This window comes from Salvia splendens, chromosome 3 (assembly GCF_004379255.2).
Source record: "Salvia splendens isolate huo1 chromosome 3, SspV2, whole genome shotgun sequence".
In the NCBI taxonomy this organism is placed as follows: Eukaryota; Viridiplantae; Streptophyta; class Magnoliopsida; order Lamiales; family Lamiaceae; genus Salvia; species Salvia splendens.
This window is the reverse complement of record NC_056034.1, coordinates 843,672-856,674: the sequence shown is the minus strand read 5'-3', so window position 1 is coordinate 856,674 and position 13,003 is coordinate 843,672. Positions and strand designations below refer to the sequence as shown.

The 13,003-nt window shown below is 37.8% G+C and overlaps 1 protein-coding gene across 2 annotated transcripts; it reads right to left on the bottom strand.

The window, feature by feature from the left end:
• Positions 1-1,907: 1,907 nt before the first annotated feature.
• Positions 1,908-4,034, bottom strand: LOC121794069 (protein NRT1/ PTR FAMILY 5.11-like). 2 transcript variants are annotated; one of them, XM_042192069.1, is made up of 3 exons: positions 3,899-4,034; positions 3,605-3,825; positions 1,908-3,290 (listed from the first exon to the last, which is right to left on the bottom strand). In XM_042192069.1, the coding sequence occupies exons 1-3, from the start codon at positions 3,975-3,977 to the stop codon at positions 2,064-2,066; spliced, it is 1,527 nt and encodes a 508-aa protein (XP_042048003.1). In that variant the 5' UTR covers positions 3,978-4,034; the 3' UTR covers positions 1,908-2,063. The 2 variants fall into 2 exon arrangements, with proteins under 2 accessions (XP_042048003.1, XP_042048004.1); XM_042192070.1 differs by having other exon boundaries at positions 3,903-3,982.
• Positions 4,035-13,003: the final 8,969 nt, after the last annotated feature.

The following is a 13,003-nucleotide window of genomic DNA, read 5'->3' as shown; positions in this document are numbered from 1 at the left end:
ATTGAGCAATCGGAGGCGAGGAAGGAATTAAGCAATCTGTACAACGCCGGCAATACACGATTGTAATACCGAGGATCTGGCAACGGAGAGGCGAGAATTGAAACGCGTGAAATAGCAAAATAAAAATTGCAGAGATGGATTACAGGGAGAATCCCGTCTGGAACGTATGAGAATAAAAAAAAGGCAAGATCTTCAAGGGAGGAAATCATGGAAGTTTCCATAACCACCACTTTAGTGATTACCTATTTTAACCTTTTACGGATTTTAATTGAATAAAATGTAATGGTTAAAGCCAATATTTTAGGCCATAGGATGGAAGAAATAAACGGCTGAGATCAAGAAGGAAATATGAGGAAATATGAAAAAATGAAATGAATACATCCCTATATATATATATATATATATATATATATTCTCTTAAAAATAATTGCAAGCTGGCTGACGGAGTTGGCTGTTGGCCTAGTAATCGATACTGTGAGGTGCATAGTTGACTTTTTTTATGTACGTTAGATTTTAGTAAGAATAAGGCAACTATCCATGAATATTTAATTACAATTTGAATCCTACCTAATTAAATACTCCATATTATAATGACTTTTCAATTTGAATATGTAGTCACGTCACGCATGATCCAACAAGCAAAACAACGTTTTCTTCCTGTATCATGACAATGTGCCGTACGCGGTTACGCAATATCAATAATATTTAAATTATACTACTAGAGTACATTAAAATTTAGTTGACTCGCGGTAAATTTTCCTTTGCAGTAATATTCTATTGAGGGAACATTATTTTAGGTCTACGAACTTTGACAAAGTATCATTTTAGGTCCGTAAACTTTGAAAATCTTATTTTAGGTCCGTGAACTTTGAGTTAGTATCATTTTAGGTCCTTTTTACTATTTCCAAGTTTTTTTGGACGAAAATACCCTCAATACATTAAATGTATATATTTTTAATAAATTTATCATATACTCATATTTTTTTTATAAATATCTTTACAATATATTTTTGACAAATTTTCTAAATATAATTTGACCGTAAATATTATCACTTAATTTTGTGACATGCAAGTAAAATTGCTTCTTCAATTTTTTATCTTATTTTTTTAATGTTGAATAAATAACTTTTCTCTAATAAAAAAAAATTGAATAAAGATCTTTTCTTGCATGTCACAAAATTAAATTATAATATTGAAGGTCAAATTATATTTAGAAAATTTGTCAAAAATATATTGTAAAGATATTTATAAAAAGATCTTTATTCAATTTTTTTATTATTAAAGAAAAGTTCTTTATTCAATTTTAAAAAAAATTAATATAAAAAATTGAAGAAGCAATTTTACTTGCATGTCACAAAATTAAGTGATAATATTTAAGGTCAAATTATATTTAGAAAATTTGTCAAAAATATATTGTAAAGATATTTATAAAAAATATGAGTATATGATAAATTTATTAAAAATATATATATATTAAGGTATTGAGGGTATATTCGTCCCAAAAAACTTGGAAATAGTAAAAATGACCTAAAATGATACTAACTCAAAGTTCACGGACCTAAAATAAGATTTTCAAAGTTCACGGACCTAAAATAAGATTTTCAAAGTTCACGGACCTAAAATCATACTTTGGCAAAGTTCGTTGACCTAAAATGATGTTCCCTCTATTCTATTTTATCTGTCGAGCTTATATCCCATTTTACCATTCCATTATGTAATTAAAGATCTCATTTGATGCAGTAATAGAAGACAAGTCTTGGAGGCTAAGAAAAATATATTTTTGGTTTTATTTATTTCCTAGTTAAGAGAATTAGTAGATGGAAAAATATTAGTTATTTTTGCTTATTATCTTTTCAGTTATTTTCTTTCCATAAGTTTATCACGAATTCATTCCTTGCTTAATCATGTAACTATGAAATGAACATTGCTTTATTACTATAAACAAAGGATTTATCAACAACAACATTTTTGTTACGAAAGCCATATTGACAAAACAGAAACAAACAAACAAACAAAGAAAAGCAGCGATAATTTGAATTTTCATGTAATCAAATTATGTCTGCTTACATAGCTTTATAACCTTTCGGCTTCTTGTCACCACTGTTGTATGTCCATGAGCTTCCTTCTCGCGTGTGTATTCCGTTAGCCATTACTCCTCTAGGCCGTTTATCTCGATCATTCACTTGCAACGGCCTGGCTTCTGTAGTGTGCATTACATTATGCCATTTTTCTCTATCTTTAGTCTGTTTTTTCTCCCCAGCTTTCACTAGGAAGGGCCAGGCTAGGTACCAAGCCGCAACCCAGCAGTAAAACATAGCGTTTCCGATGCTCAAAACAGCTAGAAAACTATAATACTTGTCGAGGCTACTGCTGCCTATATTCTTCTCGAACCAACTGAAGTACGTGCCGTTGAAGATATAAACACAAATCATGCTCAAGAACAAACCAGCTCCCCTCGCAAATTCTCCCAAAGCCCACCCCTTGAACCGAGATTCAGCCTGATATCCGTACAACGACTGAAACCCTTCTTTAGTGAGTCCCCGCGTCAGTCCTAGTAAAAAAAACTGCGGAATTAGCCAGTACACGCTCATATCTACACCACCTGGGCCGTACTTCCTGTGTGTTGAAACTCCCACAGCGAAGTTGCAGCACAGCACGCAGCACCACATCCCAAGCCCGATTCTCAGCAGCTCCATCTTTTGTAGGTTGAAGTTGAATCGCTTTTCCTCTCTGAGCTTCTTGAGGAGGTAGCTGGACGACTCAGAGACCACGAACTCTGTGAGCCTCGCCACGTTGTCGAGTAGGATAATGACAGATACATAGTCGCGGACGGTGAGTGTGATGGCTTCTAAGAAGAAGAAGGTGCTGCCTACGGCGGAAACTAGGTTCAAAATGGATAAACAAAAACACAAGGACAAAATATTCACTGGCCTCTTTGATTTCTCTATCAAAGTGACGCTCTGGCTACTCTCCCCATCATCCAAGTAGTACTCGAAACCCAATAAGAACAATAGGAAGAAACACCCCATCGCAATGATAAGAGCGAGTTTCTTCAAGTGAAATCCCGATAGAGGCGACAACTGATTGAAGATGGCAGCCAAAGCGGAAACCATTGCCCACCAGAATTTGGTGTGCTCTTGTCTCTCATTTTCGTCGTGATACTTCGGCCTAAACTGGTCGTCAAGAAATACTTTCAACGTGACCACGAGCGCCGCGTGTGCCAAAACCATTGCAGGGTAGAATAACCACAAATTGAGCTCTCCAGCCACCGGAAAGTTGAGTATGGATGCCTGCCAATATCACTCAACATGTGCATAATCTACAAAACTATATACTGCATTTTAAAAGAAAATGAAATCTTCACCTCTCATTAATAAGGCAATGGAAGTTTTGCTTGGATCTCAATTATTTTTTAGATCCCTATTCGTTCAACTCATCAAACATTAATTAGTTCAAAGCATATCGATCCCTAAACAAATTAAGCATGATACATACTACTCATAATTTATCCACGTTGGGGTTAGTTTGGGTAAATGAACAATTAGTGTGTCAAAGTTTATTTAGGAAGACTAGCAAATCTATACATTTGATCATAACTACTTACGACGATGAATACTGTTGCGGAGAAAAGCACCATCAAGAAGCGGCCCTTGCAAACCTTGGTTGCGTAGGTGGAGATCACTACGACAACAACGGATATTAGTTCTAGCGAATTCACGGCTACCACAGAACTCCGGAGGTCGTACACCATCCCCGCGGCGAGCTGGCGCGTGATTAATATGTTGAAAAATGTCTTCTCCACGAACTTGAAGCTCCATATGAGCCCTGAGTTTTTCTAGCAAATTAATAATAATAATAATAATAATAGTTCAGTAGATTGATTTTGCGATATTTTTACCTACGATGAACAGAATTGATTTTTTGAAGCGGATGATGAGTTCAGGAAACAAGAATAAGATTTCTTTGATGAGATACATGTCTGCATAATATTGCCAAAACTTTTTGGTTACATATGTGTGTATACATGGATATATATAGAGAATAACATGACGACACACCATATAATTAATGGCGTGGATGCTATCTGGAGCGTTAATAAGTATGTGATAGGTATTGACTTTTACACTTTTACGTAGTACTAGGTGATTAAGTCTTACGAGCAAAATAATGATTCTGTGTGCCCATGTTTTAAAAATTAGACCGGACCAACCAGTTCAATCGGTTCGGCCGTGAACAGGTATCGTGTCCAGTCCGGTTTGGATATTAAAACCGTTTTACTATTGGGCTCATTTTGAGCTGCTCAAACCGCCCGGTTTGACCGGAAACCGGCGACCAGTTAAACCGGTTTAGAGCTTTTAACTTTTATTTAATTTTAATTGGCAATTGTGCCTTATTTATAATAGTTCCAAGCTATGAATGATCAACCTCTGCTTTTCGATAATGGGACGCACTATTCCTATTCTTACTAATTTATTTCAAAATAAACTCTCATTTAGTTAAGATGTTTTTTAATCTTTTTAAATTAAAATCTGCCCTTCATTTTACCAACATGTTTTTTACTCCTTACTAATTTATTATTGAATAAATAAGTTGAGGACCTGAGGTTTTGATAGCAAATTTATTTTAGAAAAAAATACATAGTACAGGAATATAATATTTAGAAAAAGTTTTGTTCTTTGCATCTTTTGGTAGGAGAAAGTTATATATATTGTGGGAGTTGTGGATAGTGATAAAATGCAAACTCATATATTGTACAATCTCTAAACTATGATTTGGACCGCTAAAAAAAATCAATATATGACAAAATAGTAGCAATATAAAATATCAAGACAGTGTCAACACAATATCAACACAGCATCAACCGTTGACATTTTCTGTTGCTACTATTTTGTCATCTGTTGACATTTTCTTACGGTCCATATCATAGTTTTGAGTTTGTACAATATTTAGAGTTTGTATTTTATGGTAGGACTATTGCTATTTCATGTTAGGAATGCTCAAAACTATGCATTATAATTATCTAACTTTGTTTATTATTGATATTATTTTAATTATTTGTACAATATATTGTTTAATTAATATATATACTATTCCAGCTCGACCAGTGATTTGGCCGGTCGGATCAGTTGAACCGTGAATCAATCAGTGGTCACACCCGTTCGTCCACCGATCCGATTTTTAAAACATTGCTGTGTGCTGTATTCACTGAAATATGGATCTGATTCTGTGTTATTGGTGTTGACTTTCGAGCAGTAGGCATATATACAAAATTATTTCTACTTGATTTGAATTGATGGACCTGTTTTCCAGGAGCCCAGCCCACTCATTTTAATGATCGGAACGATTTGGTCTTTCAGTATAACGGGCCGGGAGCATAGCGATGATAGGCCTTTCAGTAAGCCTTAAATAAACACAATTAATTAACCTCGGCCGATTATCCCTTTAACCTTGGCTATTTAATCTCATTAAATAAATATGCCAATTAGCCGTTTTCTTCTTGATGTACTTAGGCAGACATGGTTTACCCATACATGTGTTGGGTACGAATCCATCCCACATCGGACGAGCGAGTGAAGTTGGAAAGTGTATATAATTTCTGTCCAATCCGATTAGTTTGAGGCTTTTTGAGAGTGACTCAAAAACAAATCCGTGCGGACTTGTCCCAAATCGGATAATATCATGCTAATTCATTCATTGCAAAAATTTGTTAAATTCTTAGAACATGAGTAACAATAGAAGGAGCTTAACAATATTACAAGGTTACAAAAAAAAGAGTCTAGTTCATTATTATCTGAAATTTCATACCAACTTTATTAAACCCATTCAGATGAGAAATCAAGCTTTTCTTTAAAAAAGAAAAATCAGGTTTGGCAACCTACTTGTTACGATTATGCAACTCCCATTTTCGTATTTAGGAAAGAAAATTTTAATCTTCTCCCACACCTTTACACTCACGTGTCAATATATCATCCATTATTATGACATACCTTCTGCCCTATAAAAGTTTGTACTATAATTTTTCTTCGAATTGATTGTCACTCATTTCATTCAATTTTCATTCTCTCATTTCACTATTTGAGTCTACACTTACTTGAACACTATGATAATGATGGATAATAATCCGTATCCATGTTTAACACCAATACCAAGCACCAATACCAAGCGCACCATTAGTTTTCCTCTAACATAAGTTTGAATATTTTTAGTCCAAGCATGAATATCAAAATGTTCCTTAACATCTGCATCTTCAATAATATATGCTACAGTTGTTGGATACATGACTTTTCTATGGATTCTTATTAAAATGTTAGTGGAACCACTATAAATATATAAATCTCTAAGCTCCCATTTATAATTATAGAGGTTAAACTTGTTACATCAACTGGAAAATTATTGGGGACCTGCACATATGTAATGAAACTATTTTATGAGAAAAATGAAGAAGTCATATTGAATTAAATACGCTGAAGTTGTCAGATACAAACTGTTTGAATGAGTAAATATGGATCTACTTCAACGTCCATGTCTAAACATTCGTCGCTCATAAAATATTACCACTGTGATTAATTAAATTAAATTAAATTATAGAGTTGTTACGAAACATCGAAGACAGCCAATCTTTTATTCAAAGATGAAATAAGACAACTTACCTATGAGATTAGTTCTACAATTCTTTTGTAGCAGATAAATAAGAACAAGTCGAACATTATTGAAATCAATAAAATATGGTGCAGTTGTTGGATATACTCTCCCTCTGTTCCCATAAAAATATTAGTAATAGTGCACCGTGCACGAGAACTAAGACAAAATTAGTAAAATAAAAGAGAAAGAGAAAATAGTATGGTAAAGTAAGATAGAGGAGGGAAATAATAGTTAGAGTAATGTTAGTGGTTAGTGGGACCTACTACAAAAAAACACGAGTTAGTGACGTAAATTAGTGACGGCCGCTGAAATTTCAAGAATTAGTGACGGATAAATGACTGAAAAACGTCAGTCACTAGTTGGTGACAAAATAGTCCATCACTAATCCAAACTTACCATGACAGCCGCCTTTGATATCCGTCATTGTAATTTTAATGACGGATCAGCCGAGATTTAGTCTGTCACTAAATATGTTAAGTGCCTAAATTTCGCTAGTTAGTGACGGATAATTCGTATAATGCACATAATTTTATGGGACGGACGAAAATGAAAAGTGCAAATATTTTTATGGGACGGGGGGAGTATTATTCAGCCCCATCGAAGAATATTTCTGTAAGCAGCGGGGCCTTGCGAGCCCCCCATTGATATAACTTTCCAAAAATAGAATGCGCATATGAACCAGGTGATTGGAGATGGGCTCGATTTAATTTCGTAACAAACACTCAAATTAAATGTACACAATTTAGTAATTCGGATGCACCTGGGTGGCCCCCTACGACACGCACAAGATCTAGACGTGCCAGGAACATCCGCGCCGGGAGCCCCTTGGCCAGGTTCGACAGCCTGAACTTCAAGTGGCGAAACCACAGTTTTCTCTTTATCAACGACATGGACCACCCAAACGTGCCCCAAGGCTCCTTCCTCGAAGTGAAGCATGACGGTGGAAGCACCGGCCTCCACGGATCCGCACAAGCCCTAGATCTACTATTGGTACGTTATATTTAAGGTCATAACTCCTTATCCTCACGATCACCAACCGCCATAAAATGAAAAGTGATGCATATTTCTAATACTAGAAAACATTTGCAAAATCTAAATGGACTACGATTTACGGATCTTCCTAATCCACACTTATATATCCTAGAAAACATTTACAAAATGATTTTTTGTACTTATATACCATGAATGAATTTTTTGATATTTTATTTGAGTCCCCATATCATCACAAAAAAATATAAGAAAATTATTATCTCAAAATTTAAAACAGACAGCCTCTATACTAAAACAATTTTGTGCATCCAACATCAACAACTCATCTTATTCAAAGTGCTCATAAACTTCTTGATCTTCCGATAGGGTCCATTCGCCCATGTACCAAAATGCAACCGCCAAGTATAAGATGATGTTAAAAACGCTCAAACCTGCCATAATAACGTTGTACATGCCAGAAAAATCCCCTCCGGGGAAGACAAAAATGCAGAGTATACTCAGTAAGCAACCGAGCCCCCCAGCAAGTTCCCCCAAAGCCCAGCCGTATCTCTTTAAGTGAGACACAGCCTGAGATTCATATAACCATTGGAACCCGGTTTTAGCTAGCCCCACCGTCACTCCCATTAAGATGCAGTGTAGAGTTAGCCAATACACGCTCATTGCAGTCATTACCAAAGAAATGGCGCACCACACCACCAAGTGCAGCAATGGGATGCCGATTCTCAGAAACTCCATTATATCTTGGTTGAGTCGCTGAATATCCCCAAAATCCTTGAATGCGAAGCTGGATGCTTTAGCAACTCTCAGCCAGTAGTCGAATGACAGAATGTCTTTTAGATAGTCGCCATTGGGTGTGCAGTCTTCTGAAAAGAAGAAGGTGCTTCCAGAAGCAGAAACTACACTTAATATGAGCAAACAAACCCACAACCACCAAACACTCATCTCTACAGTTCTACCCTCATTGTTGTGGTGTAGCTCCGACGTCGCTCTGACGTAGGAATGGGAACTCAAGAAGAACACGAAGATAAAACACACTGTCACAATGATTAACAATAGAACGAGTTTCTCTGAGTGAGCAAATATGGTAGCCAATAAGGAGGCTATATTCCAGAAGAGTTTCTCTTGATGCATCGGCCTAAACTGATTGTCAAAAATTTCTTTCAGTGTGACTGTCAGCCCCGCTTGGGCGGCGGAAGCCATTACCACCAAATCAAGGTAGTATGGCCACAAATGAAGCTGCTCTTTACCAGCCAGAAATATGTATATCAGTCCCTGCCAAAATTACACAGGCTTCACTCGACCTCATGTTGTAAAATAGAAATGTGAACTGAAAAAAAACACCTTGGACCTTATTTGTTGCCTAATTCTCTTATTTGTTGAGCCAAGAGTTGTCCTCTTGTTCTCTTTTTTATTTTCTATCTTCTAAGACCTTAAAATAAGTACAATTTCTGAAAAATTATACTACTGCATTTAAAAAGAAAATGATACTTTTGCCCTCATTCAATTAAAGACACCATGGACTGGATTTTAAAATTTTTCCTGGATCTGGACCTGGTTCGGATTCATTGAATATAGACCTAAATTCATACTAGTATTTTCTACTATTTCAAAATAGATCCCAAATCAATTAAATTCACAATAACACTGTAATATAACTAGGTTAGGAAATTTAACAAATCATAGTTTGATAACTACTTACGAGGATGCAAGCAGTAGTAGAGAAAACCACAGCCAAGAGGCGGTCCAAGCGGCCCCTATAAGCGTCTATTGCATAAGTGAACGCCATTATGAAAACACCACTTATTCCACGGTGCAAATTCACGACCACCGCAGCACTTCGTAGGTCGTACACTTTCCCCCCGCTGCCGTGGGCCGTGATTATGATCTTGAATAATGTCTTCTCCACAATCAAGCTCCATACCAGCCCTGTGTTTTTGTAGCATAGATACATATATGATAATAACCGAGTAGATTAATTTTGCAAGATTTTTACCTAAGATGAGCAGGATAGATTTGGTGAAGACGATGTTGTGACTTCCGACACAGTTTCTGACATAATTTCCAACTTCATGAAAAGGGTTTGATCTGACGCCATGGATGGGATCCGTGGCGGTAGGGTCGGAACCATCTTTGGCCAAGCCGCGGCCCCTAACCCTGCCATAGAAAGCCATGATCTTCAGATTAGTTTCGGTTTTCTTGTTTCTTTAGCTGAAAATGAAGTAAACGCTATTCTTGTTGGTTTATTTTTGTTTTTATATTCGAGGCGTAGACAAATCTGTTAAAGTATCGGTAGAATCGATATATTATTTCTGAATGAATTTACATTATACACATAGCGTCAATATATAGGGCTAAGGACTCATCTATATGGTAAACCTAATTAACATAATTACATTGATTCCAAATCTCCTATACTTGGTAAAGATTGATTCTCGTATATCTTTTCCCTGATTTGGTGCAATCTTCTCCAACACTCCCCCTCAAGTTAAGCGACAGGGTTACCGATGCTCAACTTGCACAATACTTCCCGAAATAGTTTCGAGTTCACTGCCTTTGTAAGGATGTCCGCCAACTGATCTTCGGACTTGACAAATGGCATCTCCACTATCTTTGCTTCAATGTTCTCCTTTATGAAGTGTCTGTCAACTTCAACATGTTTGGTTCGATCATGCTGAACCGGGTTCTCAGAAATGCTGATGGCTGCCTTGTTATCGCAAAACAATTTGCAGGTCTTCGATGAGTCTAGGCCCAATTCTTTCATAATCCTCCTTAGCCATAGTAGTTCGGTCAATCCACTTTTGATTCCGCGAAACTCTGCCTCCGCGCTAGAGAGTGCTACCACCTTCTGTTTCTTACTTCTCCATGTCACAAGATTACCTCCAATAAAGGTGAAGTATCCTGCGGTTGACTTCCTATCGTTCGGATTTCCTGCCCAATCCGCATCAGTAAACCCATGTATCTCCAAGTTTCCGTGTTTTTCAAACAGAAGTCCATGATCTGCCGTCCCCATTAAGTATCGGACGATTCTTAATGCTGCATCCCAGTGCTCTTCTTGTGGTGCATGCATAAACTGACTTACAACTCCCACAGCATAAGCAATATCTGGCCTAGTGTGTGATAGATAAATCAATTTTCCAACCAACCTCTGATATCTCCCCCTGTCGGCAAGTCTTGCGTTTTCCTTCATTTGTAACCCATGATTTTGGACCATTGGAGTGTCCGCGGGTTTACAGTCCACCATTCCCACTTCTGCCAATAGGTCGAGGACGTACTTTCTCTGATTTATGAAGATCCCCTTCTTCGATCTTAGCACTTCTATCCCCAGGAAGTATTTAAGGAGTCCTAGATCCTTCATCTCGAATTCATTGAACAAGTTCTTCCTTAGCTCGATCATTTCTTCTGTATCATCTCCAGTGATAATCATGTCATCTACATATATGATTAGACACGTAATTTTACCTCCTTTCTTCTTAATGAACAATGTGTGATCGGAATTACTCTGCTTATATCCATACTTCTTCATCACCTCCGTGAATCTCCCGAACCATGCCCTTGGAGACTGCTTGAGCCCGTATAATGTCTTTTTCAGTTGGCACACCTCTCCATCTTGGAACTCACTAGCAAAGCCTGGTGGGGGTTCCATGAAGACTGGTTTTGGTAGCTCCCCGTGCAAGAAGGCATTAGTCACATCGAACTGGTGAAGTGGCCAATCCTTGTTGGCGGCGATTGAGAACAAGACCCTCACAGTATTAATTTTCGCCACAGGTGAAAATGTTTCATCATAATCGATTCCATAGGTTTGAGTGTACCCTTTAGCCACAAGTCTGGCCTTGTACCTTTCCACCGTGCCATCTGGTCTATGTTTTATAGTGAACACCCATCTGCACCCGACTGTCCTTACTCCTTCAGGCAACTTGCCTTTCACCCATGTATTGTTCCTTATTAGTGCCCTCATTTCAGTAAGCATAGCATCCCTCCAATGTTTATGTTTCATTGCTTCCTCTGCCGATTGTGGAATTTCCTCTTCCTCATACAGTGCGGCTTCGAAAGCCCGTGCCATTTTAGCCAAATTCCCTTGCACAAAATTTGCTACTCCATAACGGCTCTTCTTCCCAATCTTCTCAGGGGAGTATCTCTTTGGTGGTATTCCTCTTGTAGTCCGATGAGGGAGAACGTACCCTCCAGTATCACTGTCAATCGTATTATCTTCTTCGGGGAAATCTGGACTCAAGGGGTTAGGAGAAACTGTATTCTCACTAGGATCGGGTTCAGGAATTACCTCGGATATCATCGAAGGAGGATCCGGGGACGGCGGATGAGATGACTCTTGTGGTGAGACTTGCTCGGCGGCAATAACAACTGGTTCTGTTGGATCCTCAATCGAAGAGTTTGGAAGTGGCACAACCCAACTTAGATAGTCTGGTGAACTACCTGGATCACTCTCCCCCTGACTACTAAGGTGGGTGTGGTAAAAGAATTCGGTTTCTAGGAAGTTACAGTTCATGGTAGTAATGACCTTTTTGGTGAGAGGGTCAAAACATCGGTATCCCTTCTGGTTTATCCCATACCCGACAAAGGCACATTTTATTGCACAAGGTGATAGTTTGGTTCTCTCGTGTTTCGGGATATGGACATAAACGGTGCACCCAAAGACTTTAGGTGAAAGGTTCAGGTGTTGGGGAATTTTGGTCATTTTGGAGAGGGTATCGAGCGGGGTTTTTTTGTTGAGGATTTTGGTAGGGAGACGGTTCATGAGATAGACAGAGGTGGCTATAGCTTCAGGCCAGAAATATTTGGGTACCTTGAATTCGATCATGAGAGCCCGGGTGATTTCAAGGATAACTCTGTTCTTTCTCTCGGCTACCCCATTTTGTTCGGGTGTGTAGGCACAGGATGTTTGATGGATCATTCCCTTATCCTTACAAAATTGGGCCATAGAATTGTTAACAAACTCCCTCCCATTATCGGACCTAAGGGTTTTGATAGTGGTGTGAAACTGGGTTTGGATCATTTTATAGAATAAGACAAATTTTTCCACAACTTCAGATTTATGTTTCAAAAAGTATATCCAAGTCATTCTAGTGCAATCATCCACGAATAGCACAAAATATCGAAAACTGCCCCCACCAACAATTGGTGCAGGGCCCCACACATCAGCATGTATTAAGGAAAAAATAGAATTCATACGGGTGTTGGTAAGCTTAAAAGACTGTCTATGACTCTTGGCCAAAACACATGTTTCACATGAAAAATTGGTAGGAATAGAAATGTTTGGAAAAAGAAGTTTAAAGTAACCAGGAGAGGGGTGCCCTAGTCTTCGGTGCCACAGCCAAATTTCTTGTTTCGTGGTTCCGTGAGCCAGCATCGCATT